Below are 16,765 nucleotides of genomic sequence, written 5' to 3'. Positions count from 1 at the left end.
AAACTAAGTATTGGAGTTGATCATTGAACATTTTGTGGTATTTTCTCTAGCTCTCGGCTCGGTGATCCATTTGTTTTTGTGGATCGTCCTCTGGTTGGGGCTGACAGCCAAACGTCGTTGGCATTTCAAACTGCCTCCATTAGAGGCAATTGGGGCCCGCAGCGGTATATCACAACCACTTCTCCGTGGTGGATCACTTCTGCGATCACCCAACGGGAAGAGTCTGCCCGGCGATGGCAACGGGGCAAACAGCAGCGAGGAGGAAACAATTTACTGGCCCAAGATAGCACCCAACTCACCGAAGCTCAAAGTAACCTTCAACGAAGTTACCAGTACGTCATCCGATCATACTCAGGCCGAACATGACGGAATGCGGTAAACAGTCAATCAAAGTTCCTCCAAATCAAATTATTTTGTTTTCGATTTTCTAGTTGTGTTTTCTTTTTGTTTGTTTGTTTTTGTTCTTGCTTGCTGTGTGTGTAAGCATTATTTGTACCGTGATAATTTGTATTGTGTTGGTTTTACATTGATTGCCTGTTTCGTTTATTAGGTTTAAGTATCGTAACATATTTTTCCAAAGTACTGAAACCGAATGTTATCTGCATTTGAGTATCTGCTAACTTAACATTATCAATACTGAGCAATTCCACGCCAAATCAGCCGAAAAACACGAATTTTGACGCGACCCTCTTCAATTTTATTTAAAACTTGGTACGTATGATGGAAACTACTAAAATAATAATTTTCATTATCATTGTTATTGAAGTTAATGAACTATTCAGAAAAAATAACGTAATAAATGCACTGCTAAAATTTATTACTCAAAAATTGAATTTAATATTAACAACATTTATATCTCAAAACAACCAAACATTCTGCTCATCTTGAATACTCAATTTTTGGTACCTGCTTCACTAAAATCTGACCTGCATGGTTCACATAACCACCAATACCACTCAGTGATGGAAAACGTTCTTTCTTGTTTTGAGCATAGTTTTGATCCTAGGATAGGGATAATCTTGTCTGACCGCAGCGTTGACGAAGAATTGCGTTACGCAATTTACGGTATAATAATTTTGGATATATTTAAAATTGTACATTATTAAACTCTTAGATAATAATCTGGTGGCCCTGAAAAGGACCATTCAATTTGATTGTTGGATATTATTTGTTCACTCCCCCAGTGATACAATCGAGCGATGATGGCAAAAGTATGGACAGTGCATATCACGATAAAAGATGCCGTAGGGGTATGAGATATATTGAAATCTACCCTCTTTGACCCCGGACGAAATGACTCCTGCGTTCTATATGAGGGGCTTAGAATGAAAGGGGTGTAAGTGATTTGATCGATTTCTCTACATCGACTCTCTCTTTTGGTCATAACTTAGCTGCAAACTCATTCCCAGCTGTATTTTACAATGTGGAATATAGGCCAGAACCTCATCTATCGGGTTCTATAGCAAACTCAAATTGGAACGTTTTTGCATTTGAGTTATTAACTAAAGAAAAAGTTGATGAAGAGAAATCGATCAAGTCACTTACACCCCTTTTATTCTAAGCCCTTCATATGGATTTGTAATGGAATATCACAAAGCAACCAATATGTTAAATCATATAATATACACTTGCTCATATTGTGTGGCCAAATAATGTAACATATCCCGCTTTATTCTGTGCGCGCCACCACCCTATTCACGTGATTTTTTTGAAGCAACCAATCGATTATTGATGTCAAATGCACAGTGTTTACGTCTAGAGGTGATATCCATTTGATTTCATTTCATCATTTAATCTCTATCAGATTAGCAGACCCGATAATCTGATAGATATTTTTACTATGAAACATTATAATAATATAAATTCATTATCAGATATTATTTTAGTACAGATTTTTTTCAACACTTTTGCAAATGTGAACGTGCTACTCTATAACATAGAGTACATATTTGATGAGAAAAGGTTAATCTTTATTCATAATTTTTATTTTAAAAATTCATTCTACTTGAAAATCTATTTTCATGTTTCCTTCTAAATCTAACACATGAAGCTCAACGCCGTCAACGCGAATACTCAAGTTGGCCACTATCGACCAACTAAAGCGGAGCTTACGTTTCAATATTTTTCTTCTCCTGAACGCGGTTTGCGGTCGACTAGATGGCACAGTAGGCTTTACAATGGTAGAGGTGTATGAAAGTAACAATAGCACACGGAATCGATTCAATTTTTTGCGCCCGAAAATATCGTAGCAATTAACACCGTCGTCATTACTTCAAGTAACCTAGGACACATAGCACGCAACGTTGTCAAATTAACGCTCTGCATTGACATACACTGCCCGCTGTCCATAATAACACTAAACACTGAGCGAACGGATGTGATGAATTGAAGAGGCCCCAAACTTTTCAGTTCATTCGCCTCTATGGGCTAAACACTGAAATCGTGGACACCGGCTTTCATAGTTGCTACATGGTACAATTGATCACCCCTTGCTCCTTTCAGACTCCGAAACTTAGGAAGTGCAAATTGAACCAATCAAAACATGGGATTTGGCGGAGCGAAAAATCAAATTGTTCGATAGTTATTTTCATGGAATATTTAACTTATTTCATTGGAATGTGTGAGTGCCCAAATTAAGTGCAAATATTTCATATAGGGGAAGTGAGGGCATAGTGGTCACTCTAAGGAATATGCCCATTTCCAGCGTCCACATACCGCTTCAATTCCCGTTTTTCGAAGAATATTATAGTTCAACTCATTGTTGTTCAAGATAGCATTCGGCTTTTACTATAAAATAAAAGTTTTTTTCGTCCGAATTTGGTCAAATCATACTTGATATAGTAGGTACATGTATGAAATAAGCTTGCCCTATTCACCTAGAGTCTCAATTTGATTTTTCTGATGCATACAAAAATGTAGTAAGAAACACATAACGTTCCGCATAATACGGCTTCGCTTACTTCGAGTGGCATTTTTTTCCAGGGTCAATGCCACAAAAGAAACCTCATCAAGAGCAGAATGTGACGAGGTATATCAGCTTTAGTAAACAGAACATTGTAAGTGAATAACACCTATGACCACTTTGCCCCCAAACACGAAAGAAATCTCTATGATAATTAATCGCTGAGATTGAACAAAATATCTCTTCACCTCTCCTAGAATAGGTGAACAGTTGTCCAAACTGATGATTTGTCCAACATATCAGATTGAATATACTAAATTTCACGTGAAATTCCTTAGATACCATGCGCACAGAATACGGCCCAATAGCTATCGAGAGAGCAATTTTTGTTTTTATTCATATTTTGACAGCTCTACTGAAGTACAGGGTGACTTAAAAGTCATTGAACTCTTCAAACATAAGATGACTATTAATACGGTTTCAATAGTCAATAGTTATACTACCAAACAAGCAGGTGACCACTTTGCCCTCCATGACCAATTTGCCTCCACTACCCCTATTCGCCAGGAAGCGACTGAGCAATAAGCGCTTGAAGTTGGCCAATCGATTTTCCATTTCTTAATTTGGTAATTTGGGTTGTGTACGTTTTAAATAAAAAATATACGCTGTTCAACACAGTCGTTTCCGACCGGATACCAGAATGTGACTTACTATCCGGCCGGATACCGGATATTTGGAAAAAAAATCATAATTTCTCATTAACACATCATAGATATTTAAAAATAAGGCTTGATGACTGAAATACCTGAATTGTTTCCAAAATTAAATTATTATTACTTAAATTGATCTTTCAACAGAATTAATTTTATTTTTAATTTATGAACAGTAACCAGTGGTAAATTATGATTAATGAATAATAAATTTTCAACGGTTGATGGTGACAACCGATTACGTTTTGTTTCGTAATCAGACCACATAAGGAGAACAGTCTTCCGCTGTAAACACCACTGCAAGGAGCTGATGGACAAACTGTATCAAACATTGCCAATTGGAGGTACTGCTTAGAGCTCAACTATTACCAAATGTAAGGATCGTGATTGCGATCGATTTGCTTTCGAATAACAGTCTATTTCATTCATTTCATAGATTCATTCTAAATGGAAGATTAAATTATCGTTCATTGTTTCTATGTAAAAATGTGTTTATTTCTTCCCAAAATGTAAACCTTTATTTGCTTCCTGTGCACATGCAGTTCCTACCAGTTTCGTATTCACAAATAAAGAACTACTATCCGTTTCATCACTAGTCGTTATACTTGGAGGACTAATTAATTTGAATTGTTTTGTCTTTGATAAATTTGTTTGAATTGTTTGAATATTGATAAATTTGTCTGGTTTGTAACAAAAAAAAAACATGGTTTTACTCCGCAGCTGCATATCTCTTGCCAGATCAATAATTTTAGCAAAATTTATCAGCAAAAATCAATTTGAACTTGCTGCTCGATGCCTCGTATTCTCGCGTGGGTCACAGACCGAAAGTTGAACTTCTCTGTAACACTGCTATTGTGTATTTCTTAGGCTTTATTGGTATTTATTTGAAGAAAACGGTACAATTGAATGGAAAAAACTCCCGTCATCTAATTCAGCCTCCTCAAAACAGAGTAATTTTTGATTCTTCAACACAAATAACAAAATTCGAAATTTTCCTGTTATTAATTGAAAACAAGCAACTGAACATAATTCATTAACCAGATGATAACGGTTCTGGAATATAAAGTTTGCATGTTTCTAATATCCATTGTCTCCGTGTTTTTAGTAAACTAAAAAGTAATGCCTTTTTTAATGGGACATAAAAAGATGATATAAAAGGTTTTCTAAGAACTTCCTGCGACTTGTTTTCTTGTCGATTTTGTTCAGCCCATATATCATAAAAAATATCCCCGAAACTGTAACTGAAAAACATAACCATAAGCCGTAAGCCAGTTTGCAGCTCACAATTCTTCCACAAGTGCGTATATGTGTAACCATTTTAGTTAGCGAATAACTATACGAAAGTCAAACATTTGTATTCTGCTTTTGTCAGTATGAATCTAACGCCGAATGATGTATGAATATGATATTGATTGAATGAATGTAATATTGATTTCTCGGTCTCACAGGAGTGTATAGGAGTGTTAAGTTAGCATCCTAGGTACCTCGTTAGAACCTTGCCGTACAATTTACGGGCGCGTGTTTTGGCCACTAAGTTCTACTTCAGTCTCCGGTTCGATATTGTCTGGACAGACGAAATCACCAAACGGTACTGTAAGTCATTACAATATCACACTCCGAGAGTTCTGGATTTGCTCTGATTGTTTTTAATACCTGCCTATGCAGATGTCGAGAACGCTACACGCTTGTGTTTTTTTTTCAAATTCAACGATTTCACAATTTTTGACTGAGATCTTTTTTTGGCCTGTTTGACACAACTTTTTTCTCAAACCAGAATTTATTATACCAAAACTTTCACCACTGAGAGGAGAAAACTTTTTGAACAATCTGCTGTCAAATCATTCCAAAATCGAAGAGTAGTAGCGCTGTAGTAAAATAAACAGTTCAACCTTATTCTAACTGAGTAAAGCTATAGGAAAAAAATCATGCGTGTTGTGCACCTTACACGATCAATATTACTGACAAAATTTGTCTCCAATATAGTGACAGCCAGGCTTTCGACATCAGATCTAATAAAAGTAAATGTTTCAATAATAATTGCATTAAAGAACAATTGACGTAACGTGACGTGACGTAACGAGTACGTAATATTGATGTTATATGTAGATCGCACTTTACACGGTCAATATCACCATCAACCCGGGACTATGAAAGTATCCCAGATCCCTGCTACCGTCTCTCCCTCCCTATGTGCTCGAATGATGCCAACATCTCAGGGTTCAAAACTATAAAAGTGTCTGCATCTCAGCTGACACAAGACAAAACCTGACACAGGTGTCAGTAGGGTTCAAAACGGGTTCATAACCGCATACATCTCAGCTGTTTTGTTTTCGAGATGTTGGCATGAAAAACATGGCCGCCTTTGACGGGGTTGAAGTATCCTCGATGACTAGTGGTGACATTCGAGTTTGGGATCCAAATTATCCTGCATCAGATTCTGCTATTAATCCATATTAGTCCAAGCGTTCGACAAATCAACAACTTTGACAATTTTTCAAGGTTTTGGAAAGCAACCCTATGGTAAGGTTTTGGCATCAAATGATCGCTTAGTTTATTAGCTACCACTTACTATTTATTTTGTATAGCTTTAGTGGGCGATGAATTCGGTTTAAAGCAATTATGTTCGGATAGTACATAAACGCACACAACATAAAAAAAAACTTAATAAAATGTAAAAATATATAATCTTTTCTACAGTATTACTTCAATTATAAAAACACACATTGTGATGTAGGAAAAAAATATTATGTTCAACATCCTTCAGGTGCTACTCTATAACATAGAGTACATATTTGATGAGAAAAGGTTAATTTATTCATAATTTTTATTTTAAAAATTCATTCTACTTGAAAATCTATTTTCATGTTTCCTTCTAAATCTAACACATGAAGCTCAACGCCGTCAACGCGAATACTCAAGTTGGCCACTATCGACCAACTAAAGCGGAGCTTACGTTTCAATATTTTTCTTCTCCTGAACGCGGTTTGCAGTCGACTAGATGGCACAGTAGGCTTTACAATGGTAGAGGTGTATGAAAGTAACAATAGCACACGGAATCGATTCATTTTTTTGCGCCCGAAAATATCGTAGCAATTAACACCGTCGTCATTACTTCAAGTAACCTAGGACACATAGCACGCAACGTTGTCAAATTAACGCTCTGCATTGACATACACTGCCCGCTGTCCATAATAACACTAAACACTGAGCGAACGGATGTGATGAATTGAAGAGGCCCCAAACTTTTCAGTTCATTCGCCTCTATGGGCTAAACACTGAAATCGTGGACACCGGCTTTCATAGTTGCTACATGGTACAATTGATCACCCCTTGCTCCTTTCAGACTCCGAAACTTAGGAAGTGCAAATTGAACCAATCAAAACATGGGATTTGGCGGAGCGAAAAATCAAATTGTTCGATAGTTATTTTCATGGAATATTTAACTTATTTCATTGGAATGTGTGAGTGCCCAAATTAAGTGCAAATATTTCATATAGGGGAAGTGAGGGCATAGTGGTCACTCTAAGGAATATGCCCATTTCCAGCGTCCACATACCGCTTCAATTCCCGTTTTTCGAAGAATATTATAGTTCAACTCATTGTTGTTCAAGATAGCATTCGGCTTTTACTATAAAATAAAAGTTTTTTTCGTCCGAATTTGGTCAAATCATACTTGATATAGTAGGTACATGTATGAAATAAGCTTGCCCTATTCACCTAGAGTCTCAATTTGATTTTTCTGATGCATACAAAAATGTAGTAAGAAACACATAACGTTCCGCATAATACGGCTTCGCTTACTTCGAGTGGCATTTTTTTCCAGGGTCAATGCCACAAAAGAAACCTCATCAAGAGCAGAATGTGACGAGGTATATCAGCTTTAGTAAACAGAACATTGTAAGTGAATAACACCTATGACCACTTTGCCCCCAAACACGAAAGAAATCTCTATGATAATTAATCGCTGAGATTGAACAAAATATCTCTTCACCTCTCCTAGAATAGGTGAACAGTTGTCCAAACTGATGATTTGTCCAACATATCAGATTGAATATACTAAATTTCACGTGAAATTCCTTAGATACCATGCGCACAGAATACGGCCCAATAGCTATCGAGAGAGCAATTTTTGTTTTTATTCATATTTTGACAGCTCTACTGAAGTACAGGGTGACTTAAAAGTCATTGAACTCTTCAAACATAAGATGACTATTAATACGGTTTCAATAGTCAATAGTTATACTACCAAACAAGCAGGTGACCACTTTGCCCTCCATGACCAATTTGCCTCCACTACCCCTATTCGCCAGGAAGCGACTGAGCAATAAGCGCTTGAAGTTGGCCAATCGATTTTCCATTTCTTAATTTGGTAATTTGGGTTGTGTACGTTTTAAATAAAAAATATACGCTGTTCAACACAGTCGTTTCCGACCGGATACCAGAATGTGACTTACTATCCGGCCGGATACCGGATATTTGGAAAAAAAATCATAATTTCTCATTAACACATCATAGATATTTAAAAATAAGGCTTGATGACTGAAATACCTGAATTGTTTCCAAAATTAAATTATTATTACTTAAATTGATCTTTCAACAGAATTAATTTTATTTTTAATTTATGAACAGTAACCAGTGGTAAATTATGATTAATGAATAATAAATTTTCAACGGTTGATGGTGACAACCGATTACGTTTTGTTTCGTAATCAGACCACATAAGGAGAACAGTCTTCCGCTGTAAACACCACTGCAAGGAGCTGATGGACAAACTGTATCAAACATTGCCAATTGGAGGTACTGCTTAGAGCTCAACTATTACCAAATGTAAGGATCGTGATTGCGATCGATTTGCTTTCGAATAACAGTCTATTTCATTCATTTCATAGATTCATTCTAAATGGAAGATTAAATTATCGTTCATTGTTTCTATGTGAAAATGTATTTATTTCTTCCCAAAATGTAAACCTTTATTTGCTTCCTGTGCACATGCAGTTCCTACCAGTTTCGTATTCACAAATAAAGAACTACTATCCGTTTCATCACTAGTCGTTATACTTGGAGGATTAATTAGGTTTGAATATTGATAAATTTGTCTGGTTTGTAACAAAAAAAAACATGGTTTTACTCCGCAGCTGCATATCTCTTGCCAGATCAATAATTTTAGCAAAATTTATCAGCAAAAATCAATTTGAACTTGCTGCTCGATGCCTCGTATTCTCGCGTGGGTCACAGACCGAAAGTTGAACTTCTCTGTAACACTGCTATTGTGTATTTCTTAGGCTTTATTGGTATTTATTTGAAGAAAACGGTACAATTGAATGGAAAAAACTCCCGTCATCTAATTCAGCCTCCTCAAAACAGAGTAATTTTTGATTCTTCAACACAAATAACGAAATTCGAAATTTTCCTGTTATTAATTGAAAACAAGCAACTGAATATAATTCATTAACCAGATGATAACGGTTCTGGAATATAAAGTTTGCATGTTTCTAATATCCATTGTCTCCGTGTTTTTAGTAAACTAAAAAGTAATGCCTTTTTTGATGGGACATAAAAAGATGATATAAAAGGTTTTCTAAGAACTTCCTGCGACTTGTTTTCTTGTCGATTTTGTTCAGCCCATATATCATAAAAAATATCCCCGAAACTGTAACTGAAAAACATAACCATAAGCCGTAAGCCAGTTTGCAGCTCACAATTCTTCCACAAGTGCGTATATGTGTGACCATTTTAGTTAGCGAATAACTATACGAAAGTCAAACATTTGTATTCTGCTTTTGTCAGTATGAATCTAACGCCGAATGATGTATGAATCCGTTCAATCCGGTGACAAAAAGAACTCTAATCAAATAATAATAGTCCGGTAATCATCTTATGCATTATATTCAATCAATATTCCACGCCAATAACATTCATTAATACATTTCATTGAACAATATTATAAATTAGGAAAAAGTCACTTGTCCAAAAAAGTTACTCCTATACTCGCGTCGGTGTGTCAGACCGAAAATGTTAAAAAAGTGAGACACGTCTTTTTTGTACCAACACATACGATAGGCTAAACGATGACAAACGACGAGTAACGAAGTTAGAGAGAATCGCAAAGTCGTAGGGTTGATATTTTCTGAGAAATAAACGTAATATTGATTTCTCGGTCTCACAGGAGTGTATAGGAGTGTTAAGTTAGCATCCTAGGTACCTCGTTAGAACCTTGCCGTACAATTTACGGGCGCGTGTTTTGGCCACTAAGTTCTACTTCAGTCTCCGGTTCGATATTGTCTGGACAGACGAAATCACCAAACGGTACTGTAAGTCATTACAATATCACACTCCGAGAGTTCTGGATTTGCTCTGATTGTTTTTAATACCTGCCTATGCAGATGTCGAGAACGCTACACGCTTGTGTTTTTTTTTCAAATTCAACGATTTCACAATTTTTGACTGAGATCTTTTTTGGCCGCCTTTGACGGGGTTGAAGTATCCTCGATGACTAATGGTGACATTCGAGTTTGGGATCCAAATTATCCTGCATCAGATTCTGCTATTAATCCATATTAGTCCAAGCGTTCGACAAATCAACAACTTTGACAATTTTTCAAGGTTTTGGAAAGCAACCCTATGGTAAGGTTTTGGCATCAAATGATCGCTTAGTTTATTAGCTACCACTTACTATTTATTTTGTATAGCTTTAGTGGGCGATGAATTCGGTTTAAAGCAATTATGTGCGGATAATACATAAACGCACACAACATAAAAAAAAACTTAATAAAATGTAAAAATATATAATCTTTTCTACAGTATTACTTCAATTATAAAAACACACATTGTGATGTAGGAAAAAAATATTATGTTCAACATCCTTCAGGAATAAAAATGTAGATTTTAGGAAATGTTTTTTCTATTTTTTGTTTTTTTTCCGGATAATGGTAGAAAGGAAAAAATAATTCTTCAAGATTGGGGTTTTTATAGCACCAATAATCAAAATACCACCAGTGGGTTTCCTAAAAAATAATTTTTACAGCTTGGTCGTTAATGGGTTAAAAGTTTTCATTTCAGTTTTCCAAAACAAATGCTTTCATTTATGTTTCCTAGAACTTTAGAAGTTTGTAAAAGTCAATTGCAATCACAAAAAAGACAAACAAAAACATGTCTTCAAATTTACGCTGACAAGTCTGGCAACTTAGTTTCAAAATCCGTGAACTTAAACGTCAACAACATGGGCCTTATTCCCGAATACACATCACGGTGAAAACGAAATGAAGTGTATCCGCGATGACAACAGTACGGTGCTGACATCTGGATACGAAAGTAGTTCTCCACTAAACTTCTCATTTATAATACACACTAAACACTAATTTAATACGAAGAAGTTAATTTTCATTTATTATTTTTTAATAATTATTTGGAAGGAGTTCCCTGAAAACTCATTATTATCCTTGATACTTCATTAACTCGTAAAACGTAATTCAATGGCGTACCGTTCATTTCGTTCTAACTGTGAAGTGTATTCGGGAATAAGGCCCCATGTATTTACATGAAATGTCAAGATATTGATGCTCGAAAATCAGAAAATCCGGATTTCTTCATCAATATCGAGCGTCGGCTGTGTCAGCCGTCATCATGATCTCAAATGTAATCATATTGACAATATGGTCACCATGGACCGTGTATATCCGCTTATGGACAAAGACGAGGTTGAGGAAGGTGAATTGAAAATCAAGAGTAAAGAGTGGGGTGTGATTGTTCATACTCCGTAGTTGACAACGTCACCAAGGACAGAATAAAACTACATCGCTTGATAGCAATACCTAGTTCTACTACTTTCTTGATTTTTTTTTGTTTTTTATTAATGACAGGCATACTCGAATGTAAAAAAAAACAACATGGGGCGGGGTAAAACGTTAAATATAGTTTTTAATGTAGAAGCGCATTTGTAGTTGCATCTGAATCAATTCTCAATGAATGAAAGAATGGATATTTTTAAAAATTTGCTGAGTATGTGAGTGGATAAGCATAAGTGTTTTTAGGGCGTTACGTTAGAGGCACAAGGTTCTGACTCTTAAAACCTTCTTGTCGACTGAACGAAGTGACATGATAATAACTTCATTCGAAAGATAAAATGTCTACGGTTTATATGCTTCGAGAGCAAACTATTGTATAAAGAATTAACTGAAAAAGTCCATCTCAGTCATGATTAATATGCGAGCGGCACGACTGGCAAAGCAAGATTGCCTTTCACTTTGTGTACAAAGTCGTCGAACAATTTGTACGTAACGAAGAAAAAATATTCAGCAAAAGAAGCAATCACGCAAAACTGGTGCCAAATAATACATTGCTTGTCACTAATTCTCAAACTCTTTCCCCCTTTGTGTGGGATATAATTTCCAATAGACAAAATATCGGTCGAATCTAATCAGTTTACATAAATTTACGACTCTTTCGTTTCAAGCAATTTTGAGTTCTGAAAAGAACTGGATTTGATTTGCTTAAAGGGTGTGTCACATCAAATTGCATCACGGAAAAAACGCTGTAAAAATTCGCCCAGTAGACCGATCCTTTTGAAATTTTTCGACAGTAAAATAAAAACTATTAAACAACTTTTGGCATTTTCTTTTTATTCATACTTCGAGCCCAAGCCCGTATGCTCGCACCTTCCTCTTTACCCCGTCCATAAGGTTCTGTACAACGTCAGGTTGTAGTTTTTTTTTAACAGAAATCTATTTTCTCTTGAAGTCCGCCTCCGATTTGACAATTTTTTGGTTCTTCCGGAGGGCCTGCTTCATAATCGCCCAATATTTCTCTATTGGGCGAAGCTCCGGCGCGTTGGGCGGGTTCATTTCCTTTGGCACGAAGGTGACCCCGTTGGCTTCGTACCACTCCAACACGTCCTTTGAATAGTGGCACGAAGCGAGATCCGGCCAGAAGATGGTCGGGCCCTCGTGCTGCTTCAATAGTGGTAGTAAGCGCTTCTGTAGGCACTCCTTAAGGTAAACCTGCCCGTTTACCGTGCCGGTCATCACGAAGGGGGCGCTCCGCTTTCCGCAAGAGCAGATCGCTTGCCACACCATGTACTTTTTGGCAAACTTGGATAGTTTATGCTTGCGAATCTCCTCCGAAACGCTGAATTTGTCCTCTGCGGAGAAGAACAACAGGCCCGGCAGCTGACGAAAGTCCGCTTTGACGTAGGTTTCGTCGTCCATTACCAGGCAATGCGGCTTCGTCAGCATTTCGGTGTACAGCTCGAGCTCGCGTCTTCCCCACCATGTTTTGCCTTTCGTCGCGGTTAGGAGCCTTCCGAACCTTGTACGCAGGCCCTCCCGCTGCTTGGTCCGCTGGACGAATGAACTTGACAAATTCAGCTTATTGGCGACATCCCGGACCGAACTTCTCGGATCACGTCTAAACTGCTTAACTACGCGCTTGTGATCTTTTTCACTGACGGAGCATCCATTTTTGCCGTTCTTCACCTTCCGGTCGATGGTTAGGTTCTCGAAGTATCGTTTTAGTACTCTGCTGACCGTGGATTGGACGATTCCCAGCATCTTACCGATGTCCCGATGTGACAACTCCGGATTCTCGAAATGAGTGCACAGGATTAATTCACGACGCTCTTTTTCGTTCGAGTTTTCCAAATTTACGAAAAATTTACAGTGAAGCATGGCCAACGTGATCTATACACTCTTATCTGATTATAAGCGAAAGCTGAAGATATAATTCCTAAAAATTAAATTTCTACAGCGTTTTTTCCGTGATGCAATTTGATGTGACACACCCTTTAAAACAGAACAAAATCTCTCGTGTTGTCCGTGTTGTGTGGCGACGGTATCTTTTTTCGAAGCCGCAGTTGCTCTCTTTGGCATTGGCACATTTTTTTTTTGTGGCACCATTCTTCTCTCAGGTGGATTCCCATTTTAAGGAGAAGCTTGATTCTCCAATGTTACGCTCTCGTTTTCAAAACTTTGAACTTACACCCCAGTACAGAAAGAGAGACGTAGTCCTACGTCAAAAATATCGAAGGGGAGATGTTATGAGATATAAAAGTTCTTAGTATTAAGTTCAATTTTTGAATAAGGTTTCTAACAGTGCATTTAAAATGTATTTTTTCCTGAATATTTCATTAATTTTCCAATAACTTTGTCAAACATCATATTTTAATCAGATATCTGGATTTTAAGTTACGATTTTTTGAAAAAAAAAGTATAAAGATTTTGAATACGCCCTTTTGAAAAATCGTAATTTAAATATGATAATATGATAATAAAAATTGTGATGTTAGGTAGTTTCCATGATAAGTACCATGTTTCAAAAGAATCGGAGAGAATCGGATCAGCGGCCGGTTGATTTGACGTTGAATTGCTTTATTCTAGAAAAACTAATAAATGATGATAGCCTGGCGACTTTTCAGATGAGGTACATTCTTTGATGGAATTTCATCTTTTCCAGACACCCAAATCATTTGTGTTAGTATTTGGATAAATATATACACTGTTCCAATCTTTTATGCTAGAAGTTTTCTAGCACAACGACGCCGTATCTTTAGATTTTTTGGCTAAATTAACAGTGTTGAATAATAATTTTGAAATGATTTTCAAGATAGCTCAACGAGGACATTTTGTCATCAAATTTTGTACTTTCGAATTTTGTTCAAATGAATACATTTGATAGTTTAATGCATGCGATATCTTTATTTTTAATGCTATGAGAGCAAAATGTGACCCACAACCGTTTTAGCATGCATTCTACTGTGCGACTAGCCATTTACTAATCCATTATAACAACTTCTTCAGCCATCCGTCCGTTGGAGCCTCGCTACGTGTATCCCGTGTTACGGGGGAAACTGACGACGGAGACTACGCTACGCTAAGAGGTCCCCCCGGTGATCTGGTGCACATGGGAGAGTTCGGTGATCATCCACCTCCACCAGACGAACTGTTGGTCTGCGGAAACGCGGACCATGCCGATGACACTTCGGAGGAAGGCAAACTACTCGCCTGCGTTCGAGATGACAGTGTTACGTACGCATCCACTCGAGATCTGGAACCACCCATCACGCGAACTTTATCTCGCGAAGCGTTCATGCGATCACCGGAACAATTAGGCAGTCCTCTCGCACCAGTCACCGTAACCGTACACAACAATGAAAATATGGTAAGGTACACTCTGCTCGCATTCAACAGATTTGCAACTAGTTCTTCTTCCATTTTGCAGCCTCCGGGTTCAACCCCACGTTGCTTACGTCGGGCCGACTCTGGCATGCCAAACGAGGCTCTAACACCCCGATCCGACACCACTTCGAACGAAAGTTCGACATCGCCACCCGACTGCCGAGACGCTCCGTCGGAGACATCTAGCGGAGTACACTCCGGGGAGGAACGAGATGAAGTCGTCATCCGCCCACGATCAGGTCCATATAAATCGATCATCAAACCCCCACCACCAGCGATCCAGGAGGAACCCTTCGGTCGGTCTACTAACATGAAAATGTCAAGCTTCAACAAGGATGGCTCCAGTGCAACGCTTCCGCTGACACGTGGTTCAGTGGATAATCATCGCACTGAATATCCGCAATGCAGTACGATGCCTCTACCGGCTGGTTATCATCACCAGCAGCACCACTATCACTCACAGTCTTCGTTTACCCCTCCGAATTCTTCCTCCCGGCAGCAGCTTCAGCAGCACACAACTCTTCCCAATGGAGTTCGTTATTCGTCCAACCAGTTCCTGAAACGCATGCCCTACATCAAGGCAGCCGAATCGCCATACGGTCATCTGGGTCTGGGAAGTGGACATCACACTTTCTCCAAACTTTTACACGACCCTTTGGGGGGAATACCAAACAGCACGCCACCAACACATTCCCAATCCAGTCATAGCACATTCACCCCGGTTGCCACAATCCCCGAGGATCGGGATTCTGCAAACTACTCGATGATATCTGACCAGGACCGCGAAATGTACATAAACGCAGGCCAGATGAGCTCGTTACAGTTCCAGAACTAGGCGCCAAGAAGAAACTAGTAGGCAAAGGAACAATTTCATTAGTCATATAGGTAAAGAAAGCTAATCAAAAGGAGCAAAGGGAGCACCGAAAGTATTTTAACGCCGCGTTAAACAGGATATGCTCCGCCTATCATTGTAATTAAGAATCACGTAAGCTTGTAAGTGTAGAGTATTTGCATTAGACTTGCCTTCGTTCGGATCAGTTGGTTAATACTCTATTTGTTCTCCGAAGGGAACGAGAAGATTGGAAAAGATATCGCACAATTAATTTAAGTAATTGAAACGATAACCAATTTAGTTACACTTAGTATAGGTTTGTACATTGAATTTATCAAATGGTCCGTATTGTAAATAATAGAGTCTTTGAATCATTCTAAGTAATTAATCATGTCGCCTCTTTTTCGAGATAAGTGAGCTATCTACACTGTAAATTATACTCAGAACATTGTAAGCAAATCGAATATATTGCACGCATACGCATTGAGAGAATCATCGCTTCATCGCTAGTTTATACACATACACACATCCATAAGCAGATAACCACGGGCACGTAATCTCACGTACATATACGATCACAAAATCATATTCGATCATAGAAAACATTGCCGAAGCTGCGGGTAAAAATCATTTATTGAAAAGACACGATTCTGTTAACACAACGAGATATGTTATTGTTCTTCTTCTTCTTCTTTTTGGCTTTAAGAGGGTTTAAACTTTTCAGTTCATTCGCCTCTAGCTATGTTATTGTTTTTTTAGGAAAATTATACGAGTTATTATCATTTGTAGTGCTACTCTGGATGAGATATACTCAGAAAACGAGGATCGTTTTTCTGAAATAGGAATAGCAAATACAGGGGAACTTCGATATAACATACATTTCACTTTCAAAATTGTACGTTATATCGAAGCATAATAAAGAACTCGGGAACATAACTTTTATTTCTTTTTTGTGTTGCTGTTTGGATAAAGTTAGTAAATATTCATGAAAAAGTTCAACTAGAAGATGTAGCCAACCTTTTTCATGATGTTTCCCTTCATACTGTTGATTAAAGCTTAATTCATTTAGAATCCGGAATCACAAAACCAGTTGTATCTCGGGATTGGATAAAGGTACAACATTTTTTTTATTTCGAAATACAGATAACTTATT

The 16,765-nt window shown here is 37.6% G+C and overlaps 1 protein-coding gene across 1 annotated transcript in view; it reads left to right on the top strand.

The window, feature by feature from the left end:
• LOC129778147 (protein tincar) overlaps positions 1-16,083 on the top strand; it is a 316,584-nt gene extending 300,501 nt beyond the window's left edge. The window contains exons 8-10 of the mRNA XM_055784877.1: positions 51-375; positions 14,403-14,763; positions 14,824-16,083. Of these exons, the coding sequence (XP_055640852.1) occupies positions 51-375; positions 14,403-14,763; positions 14,824-15,615 (1,478 nt within the window). The 3' untranslated portion in view covers positions 15,616-16,083. The remainder of the gene's footprint in view (positions 1-50; positions 376-14,402; positions 14,764-14,823) is intronic.
• The last annotated feature ends 682 nt before the right edge of the window (positions 16,084-16,765 follow it).

Source organism: Toxorhynchites rutilus, chromosome 3 (assembly GCF_029784135.1).
Source record: "Toxorhynchites rutilus septentrionalis strain SRP chromosome 3, ASM2978413v1, whole genome shotgun sequence".
In the NCBI taxonomy this organism is placed as follows: Eukaryota; Metazoa; Arthropoda; class Insecta; order Diptera; family Culicidae; genus Toxorhynchites; species Toxorhynchites rutilus.
The sequence above is the reverse complement of the archived record's forward strand: the minus strand, read 5'-3'. Positions and strand labels throughout refer to the sequence as shown.